This window comes from Sesamum indicum, linkage group LG11 (assembly GCF_000512975.1).
Source record: "Sesamum indicum cultivar Zhongzhi No. 13 linkage group LG11, S_indicum_v1.0, whole genome shotgun sequence".
NCBI lineage: Eukaryota > Viridiplantae > Streptophyta > Magnoliopsida > Lamiales > Pedaliaceae > Sesamum > Sesamum indicum.
Window position 1 is genome coordinate 15,252,397 of NC_026155.1, and position 14,064 is coordinate 15,266,460.

Consider the following 14,064-nt stretch of genomic DNA (forward strand, 5'->3'; position numbering starts at 1 on the left):
TCAGTTAATACGCTCTTACAAAAACAGACGATTCAGCTCAGATTGATATGTAAAAATTCAAGAATCTCTGAGATCAATGCAGTAAAGAGAGCAGTGAAATGAACCAAGTACATCAACAAAACGAGACGAATTGAGTACCTTGAGTAAAAGGAGTTGGTGGAACAGATCAAATTTCAACACAAGAAACAGGGATATAAAGTAGCTCAGAATGCCATTCTTCAATCGGGTTTAAAAGGCCTGAAATTTGGAAGACCGCCTGCATTTCTGTACACAACATAATTGAGTCCTAACAAAGACCACCTAATCAAATCATGTAAATGGCAAACAGCTTGGCACCAGTGACTGGTGAGGGGAAAGCCTTCACTTTTCATGTGCGGCATCCAACTGTTAAATATTCATTTGTGTTGGGCCAGTTGACTCGTGATAATGGGCTCCCATTGGGCCTGCTCATCATTGTTTGATTTATTCGCACATTCAAGTTTTTGACTGGCTTCATTACCAAACACCTGCCCAGGAATGCAAATCTCGACCCGACTTGCACCATGTTCGGGCAAACCCGTTACTGCAACGGCTAGTCACTGCCACTGCCAGAGTCGGCTCCCACAAAGACAAAGTGGCAGAAATCCCACTTGAAGTAGCCTTTTGCTTCTCTGCTCTGCTGAATCCATGACGCAAGCGTACCAGCAGCAGCCATGGACGCTCAGCCTTCGAGCTAAGGCCAAAAACTTGGATTTCAAATTGAAGGCATCAAGAATGTTGCCCGTTTGCAAGCTTTTCCGATTCTCGATCCAGTTCAAGCTCCATCCTTATTTTCTGGAAATCAAATCCAAACCCGAATCCTCTTTTTCCTTGAAACCAAAGTGTTTAAAGCTCATATTCCTTGAGATATTCAAGAAATTTCAGAACAAACGAGCAAGAAACAAAGGCATTGTGAGAAGCTGGCTCGCTCATAAGGTATCATCAATCTTACTTCATTTTCAATTCTACTGATTCTGGTTGTTGAGAGTGCAACATTGCTTGGAAGAATACTCAAATTTTCTTTTTGATTGAAGAATTACTTGTACGGAAGAAGAAAAACCTGGATTTGGTTGTGGGTTCTGCTTTCGGCAGTGGTGGGCTGTTTCATTGTTATGCAGTTGAGCTATTATTTAGGTGAAGGCTTCCTGTGGAAATATTCTTGCAAGGCTTTGAATTATGCTGCACCTTCTGGCTTCTTATACCAACTTTCCAAGGTAGTTGTAGCCAGAATTTCATTAGATCAGTCTTTTTTATTTATTTAATATTTTGGATTGAAAACATTAACCCATCATCCGACATTTTCAGGTAATATTTGATGGGATTTGTGGATGGTTGGGTTTGTAGTCCATATTTGATGTTTGAAATCTTTAGCTGGCTGGATGGATGTCGACGCTTTTTATGAAAATTTCTGAGGCGCCGGAATTTGTTTGACTGAAATACGGAGGAAGAGGTGTGTTTATTTTAAATGAATGAAAATTGAAGGATAAAATTAACATTTTAAGCTTGTCTTTCTTGTTATTCTGTATTTCCTTGGAATTTGGGAGGTAATTGTTTTTGGGTAATTTTTTAATTTTGTATGCTCCCATCCCACTCCCAGGTTTACTACAAATTAAGGAAATGAATATATGTTATGAACACCAACCCGTTTTTGTTTGATTTTTACTTTTAATGTAAAATAAGAGTAGATTATGCCTAGTTTCTATATTTTGGTGATGTATTTGAATAGTGAAGAAATAAAAGCAAACAAAGCCATTTTTCCAAAGATTATGAATTGAAATGTTGATATAGCAGTATCAGTATGTCCATTTGTTGTGCGGTTGATGAATTGGGCATCATGCAGGGGGGGGGGATGTATCTATATCTGTATGTGTGTGTGTTGCATGCATTGAATGTTAAGAAGAAACCAGGGAATGGATTTCTTCAAAATGGGTGTGAATTGTGAATTGTGATGCCTCTCCAAATTGACATTTTCTTCTTCTTCTCTTCAAAATCAACTTAGTCCCATACATTTCCAAATCAAAATCTCTGGCCAAGAATATTCTACTACTACGCATCCTAATCCTATCGTACTATATTGAAGATAGAATTTTGAAAACTCCACTCTCGTTTTTTAATTTTATGTCAGAATAAAAAATAATAGTAGGAGAATATAATTATATGATATATTCTTTTTAAAAAATAATCATTTTATTTATATTTATATCACTATTCCAGAGCAAAAAGAGTTGCAAAATGTTAAACGTAAGTTTGGTGGGGTTAGAGCATGAATGATGTAAGGTAAGGCATCCTGTATTCCTAGTTTGATGTATGCTGGTCTCAGAAATTGCAATCATTATTACGGCACAAATAGGCGTTTTGTAATTGAAATGAAAGTGGAAATAGGGGAGGGGGGGCGGCGTGGGTGAGAATAATATAATATGATTGGCGCTTGTGCTGTAGAGTCAAACACCCATCTTCATCAATCTCTTTGACTGCATACCATTTCAATGAATATTAATATTATATATTCGAAAAAGAGAATTAAAAAAAAAAAAAAATAGTTTGATGACGAGAATTTCATAGTTTGACGGGGGCTTTTGAGTCTTTGTTGAATATTGTATTCAAATCTCTGATTTACCCCCTTTCCTTTCACAAATATGTATATATATAGAAGATAATTAATAATTTTTGTTTTTTGAACTATAAAAAGGGAAAAAGAAAAAAGTTGAGGTCAAAAGTGTAAAAAGACAGCAAGAAAAGGCAATACGTCGTCCTTGTATGGTATGTTATGTTATGAATTACAAACAAATAATCATTTTCTTTCTTACTTATAAAAGTGGGGGGGTGGGGTTTGGGTTTGGGTTTTGGTTTGACCACTGCTCATTATATATATATTCTCTCTCTTTCTCTCCCCCAAAAATCTTCCTTTGCATTTTCCCCATTTATATTCATTTGACCTGCCTCTAGGGTTTTTATGCTTTACCAATATTCATTCTTAAATTCTCCATCATTCAAATTTCACCCTGTTGATCACTCAAAATCCTACAAGATCCTAAACTCTTCAAAGATTGAGCTGAATTTCGCCCTCGGTTAGTTTTCTTTTTTTCTTTTTGACTCTTTTTTTTTTTTTTTCCTTTGGCTACATGTTTCTCGGAGTAATTGGGATTTTCTGATGAATTTAGGGAGATTTAGCTTGGGGAATCTCATCGCCAGAATTTCTTATTTGTTTTTTGAGCCCCATTTTCCTTGTTGTAAATTACTCATGATTTTCGTTTTGGGTGGAAATCTGACGTATTCTTGGATCTGGACTTGATGTTTCCGTCTACCCTGATATTTTCCCTGTGTTCATAACAAAAAGGAATTGAACTAAAAAGTGACGTGTTTTTATTTGTTAGACAAATAATTGCTACATGTAATAGTATATGATAAAGCTCTCCTATGATTGTATTTATTTACTTCAAGGAATTTCCACGATTGCATTGACGGAATAGTAGTATGAATTGTTGCTTACTAACAGCTTTGGGGCTTTGTTACGAGTAAATTTCACTCTGCTAGATATGCGTGAGCGTGAGAGATTAGGTAATCTGTGAGTCAGAGGAAATGCCTTTATCTTTGGATTCAGCACCTTGGAGTTCCCCGGGAGTGAAATACACCTCGCTTTTTTTTTTTTTTTTTGACATTCTTCTGAGTTTCTATGATATTTTTCCTTGAATTCTGATGCTTTTCTCTATATAGGAGAAGTAACATTTGACACATTTATTTGCTAATATTCATGGACATGTATTTTGCTTCGTGAAGGCCTGGAACTGTATCCCCTTTTTGGTCAGATGCATTGGTTGATTTCCATTTTTTAATCTGTTAATCCACCCTTGGGCTATAATTTTTTATTTTTGATAAGCAGAATGGAATCCCGTGATACTTGGTTTAGAGAATTCACACTTTGAGACGTTAGCTTTGTAATTTTGCTTTATAATTATACGCATTTAGTATTCTTTTTCCTTGGCAGGAACTTATTCTACCTGGTCAGAAGCTGAAGCCTTTCACCTGCAATATGGGATGTTTTACGGTTTTAAAGAGAAAGAAGAAGAAATCAGAGCAGAGCATCTGTGTTAAACGCGTAAACCCACAGGAGCAGTCACCAACTGTGTTACCTGAACCACAAACCCATACACGTTCCCTGCAGTCTGCGCCCCCAAGCTTTAGAACTAGAGTGAAACCTGTTCAGTCAAATAATGGAGTAAGCAATAGCAGGATACGAGCATTATCAGCTCCATCAAGTCTCGATGCTGCAGAACAAGATGTGCTCGAGTCTATAGAATGCGAGGGACAAGAAGAGCCAAGGAGTCGCTTTGGGTCAATGAAGGAATATAATTCACCAAGTCCTCAACCTCTTCCTCTCCCATCCCCACGGGGTAATAATGCTCTTAAGGCTACGACAAGCTTTAAGATGATAAATGCTAGTGGCCCCCTAAATATGTCTGGACCACTTCCTCTACCTCCTACCTCACACCCAACTCTAACAGCTAAAGGAGTGCTTCCTAATTTTTCATTTGATGAAATTGCATCAGCTTGTCATAACTTCTCCCCTGAGAGATGTATGTCTGAAGGTCTCTCTTCTGTCATCTACCGAGCTTCTTTTGCAGAGGATGCATCCGGATCAAGGAAGCTCGAAGCCACTGTGACTCGCATTCACCCTTGCAACCAGGTATTGTTAGACTTGTTGCAGTTCAGATATATGATTGATTGGTGTTTCTTAACCTAGCTACAAGTTCCTGCCTCACATTATCGTCTCATGATTAAGATGCTCACTGGGACAGAGAGGGGAGAACCCCTTACACTGCATTCACCGCTTCATTCTACATTGAGCATCATACCTCCTTGTATCTCCCATCTCTTCGACACGGTTCCTGTGCTCTGCATGAGTGGTCATACTTACTAGGATAAAAATGGGGGAGCCTGTTACTCTACATTGGTGGCTCTCTTTCCATGTTGAAGTTCACATCTTTCTGTCTACGCCCTTATCTAGATTTTTTACTGTTTGTGGCAAAACTAATATAAATACCCAGTATATCCAAAGATCTAACTTTCTCAATGATCCTGTTGTAGAATTAGCTCCAATATACTTTCCAATTTCAGTTGGAAGACATTTTTAACATCCCGTAAATTTTTATTTGTCTAACAATGATTTATGCTTTTCCAGGGTTTAAAGGAATTTGTGAATGATGTCAATACACTTGCATCTTTGCAACATCCATTCCTCTGTAAATTGATTGGTTTTCATGCACGCGAAGGCTCAGACCACAGGATGTTGGTTTATGAGAGGCTATTTCATGGGAGCTTAGATAGGCTTCTTTATGGAAGATCAGATGGTCCACCCATTGACTGGAATGGTAGAATGAAAGTTGCTTTATGTGCTGCACAAGGTCTAACCTTCCTGCACGAGGAAGGACCCTTTCAGGTAATCAAAATTATCCAACCATTATAACTGGATCAGGAATTTAGTGGTTTCAGCATGATACGCAATTAGTGTTTGTTCCTTGTTACTATCATCAGTTGAGATTTGGAGTTGGATTTCACTAGTATTTTAGAGTAACTTGTGCTTTTGCTGCTGGATAGGCAATGTTCCATGATTTCTCAACTGCAAACATACAGATTGACAAGGATTTTAGTGCAAAGCTTTCTGGATATGGTTGCATCAGCCACATTCCAGAGGCGGATATCTCCAGCGGCTCAGCTGTAAGTGCTTTTATTAAGTCAGTCTTAACATCATTTTCTTGCCACTTTCTGGATGATGCTGCGGTAAAGCTACAGCGCAGCTTGCAACTCATTATCATCTTGCTGAAATAACGCAATATCCGTTCAGGCTGTGGCAAATCTTTCAGTGGAGACACTGGAGAGGGGGTTACTAACCCCAAAGAGCAATGTCTGGAGTTTTGGGATCGTACTTCTTGAATTGCTCACTGGCAGGAAAAATCTTGATAGTCGGCACCCGAAGGAAGAGCGAAATCTAGTGAAGTGGAGTAGGCCATTCCTGGCTGATGACTGCAGACTGTCACTAATCATGGATCCTCAGTTAAAGGGTCGATTCCCAGCCAAAGCAGCAAGGACAGTGGCTGATATTGCCCAAAGATGTCTCCAAGTAGATCCATCGGAGAGGCCCACCATGAGAACCATTGTAGAGCATCTCAAAACCATACAAGATATGAAGTATACCTCTCGGTTCCCTCTACAAGAGCCTGGATCAATTAGTGGGAAGCATATGTCGAGATCACCCAGCCTGAATGGCATTGTCACTCCAGCTCCAAGATCAAATTTTCCTCCCCCAACTCTGCATGCACTGCCTTTGGCTCTACCTCCCAGAACAAGTTCATCCACACTCTCATTGGAGGAAATTGATCGACAGGAAAGCCGGAGATCATCATCCTCAACTGTTCGTAGATCTAGTGCGAAGGATTTTGATAGTCAATAGTGAGCATTTTTTAATTTTTTCTTGAACGTTGTGAAATGTAGTCTTACATATTATATAGAAGATAAGATATTTTCACACAATTGGCTAGAAATGATTTGTGGGCTTCATGTTTTTGTAAATAAAGTTCTTTTTTCTCTTGGCGTGCGGTAGTTTCTACAACCTTGAAGTGCTGCTGAAAAATTGCTTTAACTTTTTCTTTTTTCATGTGTGTATACTGATGTCATTTTATGTATGTATTGAACTAGGAATGAGTATTGAACACTTCTGGATGCAAGTGTAGAGGTTGCGATCTTTTTGAAACCTGTACATGTATGGATGTCTCATGTTACTTGTCAAAAGAAGAAAAGTTTGTATTGCGAGGGATTAGGTTCATGTATGCTGCAAGCTCGAATAATAAGTAATATGACTTTGTATTTCGCATGATATCATCATCTTTAGGCATCATTCTGAACATGTTCTACATGTATGTATGTGATATGCTTCACTTGTAGCAAGGATTGACCAATAAAAACTATAAGAACAAAAGAAAAAAGAGGGAACCATCAAGAAGTATCATTTTCTTTTTGGTCTTTTTCAGATAATTCATGACTAGCCTCCTCATGCTCTGGAGTAAAAGCAGAAAAACCTTGATCCTCCTGCGGTTGGGCCATGTTTGCTCCAGGTGCCTGGGGTACCACAAGTGGTGCAGACGCTTGTTGCTCAGAAACCAAGCTTGTAAGTCCATTCTGCCTTAGATATGTCTCCAAAGGCAAACTAGCTTCTTGAAGAAGACTCATCATGCTGACATGGGAAGGTGCAGTATGTTCCCGACCTGGACAACAATTTAAGTCTAGTCCTCCCTTCAAGATTTCAGCATTTTCTTGAGACTGCCCGTCGCTCTGGCATCTGAAAAGCATTTCACTTTCTGATTTCTTTGCATTGTCAGAACCAACAAGTTGTGGTGACACCTGATGAGAAACACTATCCACCTCTGCTTCCTCAGCAGCTGAGGCAAACTGGTTCCTCTGTGCAATTTCTGCTTCACGCTCTGATTGACGTTTCTTCTTGCGCATCATCAAGGTCTTAAAGCGTCGTTTGACTGTCATGCAGACATTGCACAAGCATGTGGGCTTGTGTTTGCCCTTCCCACTAGGAGGCTGTATGCACACAATGCAGGAGCAGCCTGGACGGTGCCTCGGATGTTTGGTAGTTGTTGCTACAGATGAAGCACCTGGTTCATTCATCCCACCTCCAACAGCTGCAGCATTTGTGAGAGTCTCCAGGTCCTGAGATTCATTTTCATGCACTGGTTTGAGGCTTGTGGGGACTCTCCTTTTTGTGAAGTCTACTCAACGAAGTAAACATGAAAAAGAAAAGTAATTTGTTATAAATTATTTCAATGAAACCTTACTAAGCGTGTTGCCTGGCATGTATACAAATGCACCTTGTAGTAACTTCTCTTTTGGGATGGGGGGAAGGGAGGAAGAGGAGCAAAAGAAAGTTTTATTCATTATCATAAGGGTATCATTCAATCACTAGGTTACGAACCAGAATCATCAGCCCTCTTCTCTTTTATTTATCAGTGAAGCATTTTGGAGAAAATAGGAAGGACAATCTAATATAGCAAAAACCACGGAGAGAAATATGATACCCTTGTTCATCCTGAGAAGATTCTCAAGTTCCCTGGGGCTCAACTCGTCTGGCGCAGAACATGAGCTTCTGCTCCGAAAAGAATAGCAATAATTCACTTGTAAGCATATGCATAGCTAAAGAACATTGTCAGGAACCAAAAAGGAAAATGAAGATTCTCTTTCAATCTTCTCTTTATGTATAAAAAACAAACCAACCTTGCCTGATCGGTGATGTTGTCGCGACATGTCCATTTGGGAGGGAGAAGAACATCAATGGGCATTTTTCGCCATTTAAAGCAACTATCGCATTGAGTCCATTGCTCATGCTCCCTGGATTGAGTTGTTTTCAATGTCATTCAATCTTATCTCAGAAAATGAAACTGAAGAATAAGTGTTACAGACTCGTGATATGGGCCTTAGAAGCAATTCTGTTACGTCACGCAACACTCAGATATCTATACTTATTGGTGCCATCACGTCCAAGCTAAAAGCTACAAGTTTGTTCTAGATTATCATTTCTTGCATGGACGTAACTCCCTTTTCTTTCTTCTTTTCTATTTACAGTAGGTTAGGATAAGCTTACAGGTGCACAATCAGGCAGATGCAGTCCTTAAATCAGGGAATGAAAGTAAGATATTCATAACCTAATGCTGGCATACTCAGAGAGTTTATCCGGCTCACAATTGACATACAAGGCATTGGCTAACCCTATAGGTAAAAGAAAGGAGCTTACTTCAGCGCTCGTGCTCCCCGAAGAGCGGGGGATTTCGTGACATTTCGAATTGGGTTGAATTTTACCCTATCCATCCCGGTCTAAGCTAGCCCCCCTATTCCATAACCAGTCTCGTCTAAGCTAGCCAAGCAGGATATTTTGTAGTTTGTATTAATGGGCAGACTAACCATGAGAAGTCTGCAGTATGTACATCTGTATGGTATTTAGTGCATTCGCTGCATTGGTTGATAGACAATTTCAATTGCTTTTTGGAGACAATCGAATTAGTTCTGCAGTTTAGGTTCCTGCAGACACCCAAGTCCTGTTATCATATTTTAAGGTACCTTGTCTGACTTTTTTTTATCCAAGAGAGATTCTGGCAGCACCAATCCGGTTTTTGTTTAGATAGACTCAATTGTCACAGCGATCATGTCAAAGTATATTCTTTCAGCAACTTTAGAAATCAACGCAAACAAATATATGTTAAGGACTGGGACAGTTACACATAATCTTGTTGTTTCTAATAGAGCAGAGAAACATCATGTCAGTAGATACTATTCTAAAATTTCTCATCTTACCCAGATAGACGGACAATGAAAATGCTCCTCTTGCCAAAAACAGGTGGCTCCTGAAAATGGATATACGCATCGGATCAGATCTAGTGATTCTCATTAATAGACTATTCACGTGAACTTGGAAAGTGCAAAACTTCTTACTTCAAACTCTTCAAATTCATGATCCTCAACTGAAATGGTGCTTGGCTTGGTGCTTGGTGGTGGGCGAAGCATCTCCTGTACCTCTTCCCACGACAGCCTCAGCTCCAAAGAATCATGCCCGTCAATAAGTAGTCTTTTACTCTTGGGCCCAATATTTCTTCGTTTGCGCTCTGGAAGCAGCAATGGTTGGGCCAGTAGATTGTCTCCAGTTACATTCTTCTCAATGATTTTGGGGTTGATATTCCCAGAGTAAACATTCATAGAAGAATTCCTGCTTCCTTTCAGTGACTGAAGAAGGCCAGAGTAGCCACTCATTAAAGGTAAATTTTCAGCACTGCCCAAGAGTGTTTCACCTTGAAGAGCACCACTATTCATGGAATAATGTGATTCCTGCTCCATTAACCACCAACATGATCATATCCTTTATTTAATGTAAAGTAGCATCTACGTATCTCAGCTATCAGTGTATATCATAATTTGAATAACTTATTGGTTATAAAAATTATTCCTGAGACATTGACAACTGTAGCTACCTTCTGTACAGAAATACTGTTTGATGCTTTCCTGAAACCCATCAGAAGTTTTCCTTCTGGATCCATTCGACTGAAGGTAACTGACAGGACAAGCCTCAGAGATGAGAAAACAACTTTTTAAAAAATTTGTGTACTGAAGAAAGAGAGATTGTTTGCAATACCAGTATCTCCAGCTTGTAATTGCATTGACTGAATGCAAGGGGTAACACCCTCTAAAACATACATTCTGCTATTATTGTTTGGCCAAAATCGGAATTGGAATACCCATTCTTTGCCCTTCACATCCTGAATCCTCAGAGGAAGGCCCTCTGGTTGAGAGATTGGCGGAAAATATGCCTGAAAAGTGCACTATTAGGTTAATTTCATAAAGAACATGAGAAAAGCCAAGGATAGCTTGAGTAGGTGTTTCTCTTTTCTGTCTCACATTTTCTCAGGGATGGGGAGGTGGCATGAGAAGGTACCTCTATAACAGTTGGCAAACAAATAGAAGCACATTCATGCTAATAATCATTTTTCGTAATTCAAAGAGTGTACAGTAATACTTCCAAACATCAATCGCCAGATTAATGACAAACTTACCTCAGCACATGCTTTAGGAAGAACCAGACGACCGATTCGGCCAGCATCACTAGCACTCAAAACCTTTTCAAATAAGGGAACAATGGTAGAATTTGAGCTTGAAGCAAATTAAGGAAATGAACTCCCTACGAAGATGTTTAAGTGATTAACTCTAATACGACAGTTGTGAAGAGATAGAAAGCTGGTAAAGAAGATGATTTGTTAAGGATACTCTCCAGATATTTGCTGCAACTCCTGGTCTGTTATTCGAGGCCAATAACGTGGAAGCAACTGATTCTTGACCCTTCCTTCCACAGGTGGCCTTGCAACACGCAACTGCGAAATAGTGCCAGAGTTTGTCTCTAGTCCTGCAGCCAGAATGGAATTCGGTAGCCTTGGTAGGAGATGGCGGGGCCTGCACCCCTGTTGAAATGAACATATTGCGGTGCTCAATTGCCTTTCTTCAGCAATCACCCCAGTTAAGGAATTTGAGTTTGACGAGGCAGACAGACTGATGCTCAAGTTCGTCTGGACTAATGATTCATGTACACTTTTAGCACTTCTAGTTTCTTGCAATGCGTCGCAGCTTTTTGATGGTCCAATGGATGACTGATTAAAGCTTGGCAACAGTTTATACCCAATTTCTCCTGAACCAGCAAAATCATCTTCCTGTTTCCTTGGAATTGTATCAACAGTCTGGGGTGGTGGCAAGTGTTCTTGGCGGTCATTTTCAGCATCATCACCAGATTGTGCAGGAGCCATCCTACAAAAATTTAGATCACCGCCATTTTCTGTAGACAGATCACATGCCTTATGTTTTTCTTCCAATGGTGTCTGCATAAAGCTTTGGAAGAATCAGACTATATTTCGATTGGAGGAACTAAAATTTCCCACAGTTACATGTGGAATATTTCGTTGAAAGTTTAATATTCTGCATCACTAAAAATTCTCAGAACAATTTAACATCTAAAGTGTATTAAACAATATATATCTTCTATGAATGAAGAAAATATAATAGAAAGAGTAACAGATATGATCACTTGATTCAAGATAGTTGAAACAGTACAAAGCTCCATAATCATTCCTAGAATTTCACGCACATGCACACACATTCACATAAAAAATGTCTATAAAAAACACATCAGGAGCGCCATCAGAAAATTAGATATTGATGCATCCATTGTCCAGTGGCTTACAATTTAAGCATTCATAAATTGTTCTTACAGAAGGAAGCTTAGAACTCTTGCTGCAGCCTTTACAACTTACACCACCAGTGTCAAGTAGCTCGAGCAATGAACTAGAAGCAATGCACCCACAATGAAGACGCTGCCAATGTAAAAACCGATAAAGCTCTGTCAGTACAAATCGACTAGGATTCTGTAAGAGATGTACAACATTGAACTGAATAAGGACAAGCGATCCAACGACTCACCTTCCCACATGAAGCGCACTCCCTCCAACCGGTTTCATCTGAATGGAACATCTCACAGAAGACCAATTGTTTATAGGCAGTCCTGTTGTCAACTCATTTCCAAGTGTTAATATTCTTGACATTAGTTCATCAACTATTATAAATGCCTCTAAAGATCAAATAAGTAGCACAAACTCGAGAGGATAAATTCTTGGTTCAACTCAAATCTCAAGAACCAATGTTAATGCATTGTTCTATGATAGAAGAGCATGCTTAACATCAACATGTTACAGATAGAAAATAAAGGAAAGTTATTATGATTAAGGTTTTAAAATTCCACCGAAAATCTGTGCTGTCTCCTATTTGAACCACACCCTGTTGCAGATACTCAAATCCTCTGACAACCAAAGTTACCTTGCATACACAAGATGCTCAACAAATTCCCATGTTTCCAATCGACAATTGTACTAGAGAGAGATGTCTGAAAATATGATTTAAAGATTGGGTTGTGCACAATAACCTTGCATTTACCAATTCTCAACGCTGCTTTTTAACATCTACGCATATTAGTTTTGCAGAAACTGGAGACCAGATTCCTGCATCGCGGATAAGTGCCATGATATTTTACCTAAAAAGAAAGAAAGTTGACATTCAAGCAAACACAATTGCGTTGGTATCTTGATGAGTTATGCTTTACTTTAGATGTATTACAGTTTATAATATGCTGGCGTGCCTGATAAAAGAAAGAGTCAATACTTGTCTATTTCCCCAAACCCCCAAAAGGAGGAATTAAAGCCAAGAAAAATAACATTTGTCAGAAATTAGAAGGTCCAGTCAGCTCAAATTTCACAGATATGCTAAAATTTCAGTTTATTCGAAGAAATTGAACATGAAAAACAGCAGCTAAAACAAAATTCGACATTGATGACACGAAATAACAAAGAGGCAAAGATTTCGGTGAGAAAGAGGGAAAAAAAAGGGAAGAGCCAAGAAGAGAAAGAAAGAGATAACCCGTACCCGCAATTATCACATAAAGTAGCAAAACCACCAGATCGCAGAGGCCAGCCCTTTCTCCATTCCAGGGAGTTTGAAGAAGCGCACATCCCATTCATGCACACCCCACCCTCCATTTTCAAACACTTGGCGAAGTGGGAAAACACAACCGAGAAAGAGAAAAAAATAGCACAATAAGTCAACTGAATTGAGGCAAAGATTTATGTATATTTAAAATAATTAAAAGAAATGGAAAATAGGAAGTGGGAACTTACCAACTTATAGCAGTTAGAAGTAAAAAAAGGGAGATGTTTTTGTGTTTGAGGAAGAAGAAGGCGTGTTGATTGGCCCTAATTGAAGACTTGTTTGACTAGAAGAAGAAGAAAGGCCGGGATTGGGGAAGAAATCCCGGCATCCGGGAGGTGGATCGGGTATGTGATTTAATTATGCGAGCTCAGGAGATATGCATGGGGGAGATGAATTGGGGTTGAGAAAATCCATGCAACAATCTTGATGAACATACATCGCTTCTTCCATTTTCTTTTCACTCCTCCTCCGATGCTTATTTATCTTTTTTCTTTGAATATGCATTGACATGGAAATTGTGAAAGCTTTACATTTGCTTCTGAGTTTCATAATCATAGACCACAAAGATTTGGATAACCTTAACCATAATCGTGACTTGTAATACTTGCTAATTAAATTGCTTTGCTTTAGCAAGAATCAATGATCATGTATGTTGTTGTCAAGCTCCAATTTGGTAAGCCTAAAACTAAAACTAAAACTAAAACTACTCCTCCTCTTTCAACTAGCACCACCTACACTCCAATTTGCATGCAAAATGAAGTAATTACAACAATCTCAATGCTTTTGAATTACCAAACTAGTTTCATGATAGCCATACTGTTTCTTTATTTGTCTAGTATAAGGTTTAATGCAAAGGATAATAGGATTCTTTTGTAAAATTGATGAGATAAAACTCAGAAGAGTGTATGTGGGCAATTAATTAATAGGGAATACCAATCAAGAAATGGTGAGTAAATGTCTAATCAATCCCTAAATATG

At 38.9% G+C, this 14,064-nt stretch overlaps 3 protein-coding genes across 8 annotated transcripts; 2 read left to right on the top strand and 1 right to left on the bottom strand.

The window, feature by feature from the left end:
- LOC105174662 lies at positions 220 to 1,659 on the top strand. Its single transcript, XM_011096835.2, has 3 exons — positions 220 to 954; positions 1,053 to 1,232; positions 1,324 to 1,659. Exons 1-3 carry the CDS (start codon positions 667 to 669, stop codon positions 1,360 to 1,362), a joined length of 507 nt encoding a protein of 168 aa, XP_011095137.1. The 5' UTR covers positions 220 to 666; the 3' UTR covers positions 1,363 to 1,659.
- LOC105174664 (probable serine/threonine-protein kinase PBL11) lies at positions 2,874 to 6,615 on the top strand. Its single transcript, XM_011096837.2, has 5 exons — positions 2,874 to 3,086; positions 4,004 to 4,702; positions 5,198 to 5,455; positions 5,614 to 5,733; positions 5,861 to 6,615. The coding sequence occupies exons 2-5, from the start codon at positions 4,049 to 4,051 to the stop codon at positions 6,464 to 6,466; spliced, it is 1,638 nt and encodes a 545-aa protein (XP_011095139.1). The 5' UTR covers positions 2,874 to 3,086; positions 4,004 to 4,048; the 3' UTR covers positions 6,467 to 6,615.
- On the bottom strand, positions 6,858 to 13,974 carry LOC105174663 (B3 domain-containing transcription repressor VAL2). 6 transcript variants are annotated; one of them, XM_020697732.1, is made up of 13 exons: positions 13,276 to 13,974; positions 13,024 to 13,170; positions 12,028 to 12,109; positions 11,820 to 11,921; positions 10,828 to 11,429; positions 10,617 to 10,713; positions 10,199 to 10,373; positions 10,038 to 10,117; positions 9,505 to 9,894; positions 9,367 to 9,416; positions 8,293 to 8,406; positions 8,097 to 8,164; positions 6,858 to 7,790 (listed from the first exon to the last, which is right to left on the bottom strand). In XM_020697732.1, exons 2-13 carry the CDS (start codon positions 13,134 to 13,136, stop codon positions 7,009 to 7,011), a joined length of 2,655 nt encoding a protein of 884 aa, XP_020553391.1. In that variant the 5' UTR covers positions 13,137 to 13,170; positions 13,276 to 13,974; the 3' UTR covers positions 6,858 to 7,008. The 6 variants fall into 6 exon arrangements, with proteins under 6 accessions (XP_020553391.1, XP_011095138.1, XP_020553390.1 ...); XM_011096836.2 differs by having other exon boundaries at positions 13,024 to 13,145; positions 13,275 to 13,974; XM_020697731.1 differs by having other exon boundaries at positions 13,024 to 13,167; positions 13,273 to 13,974.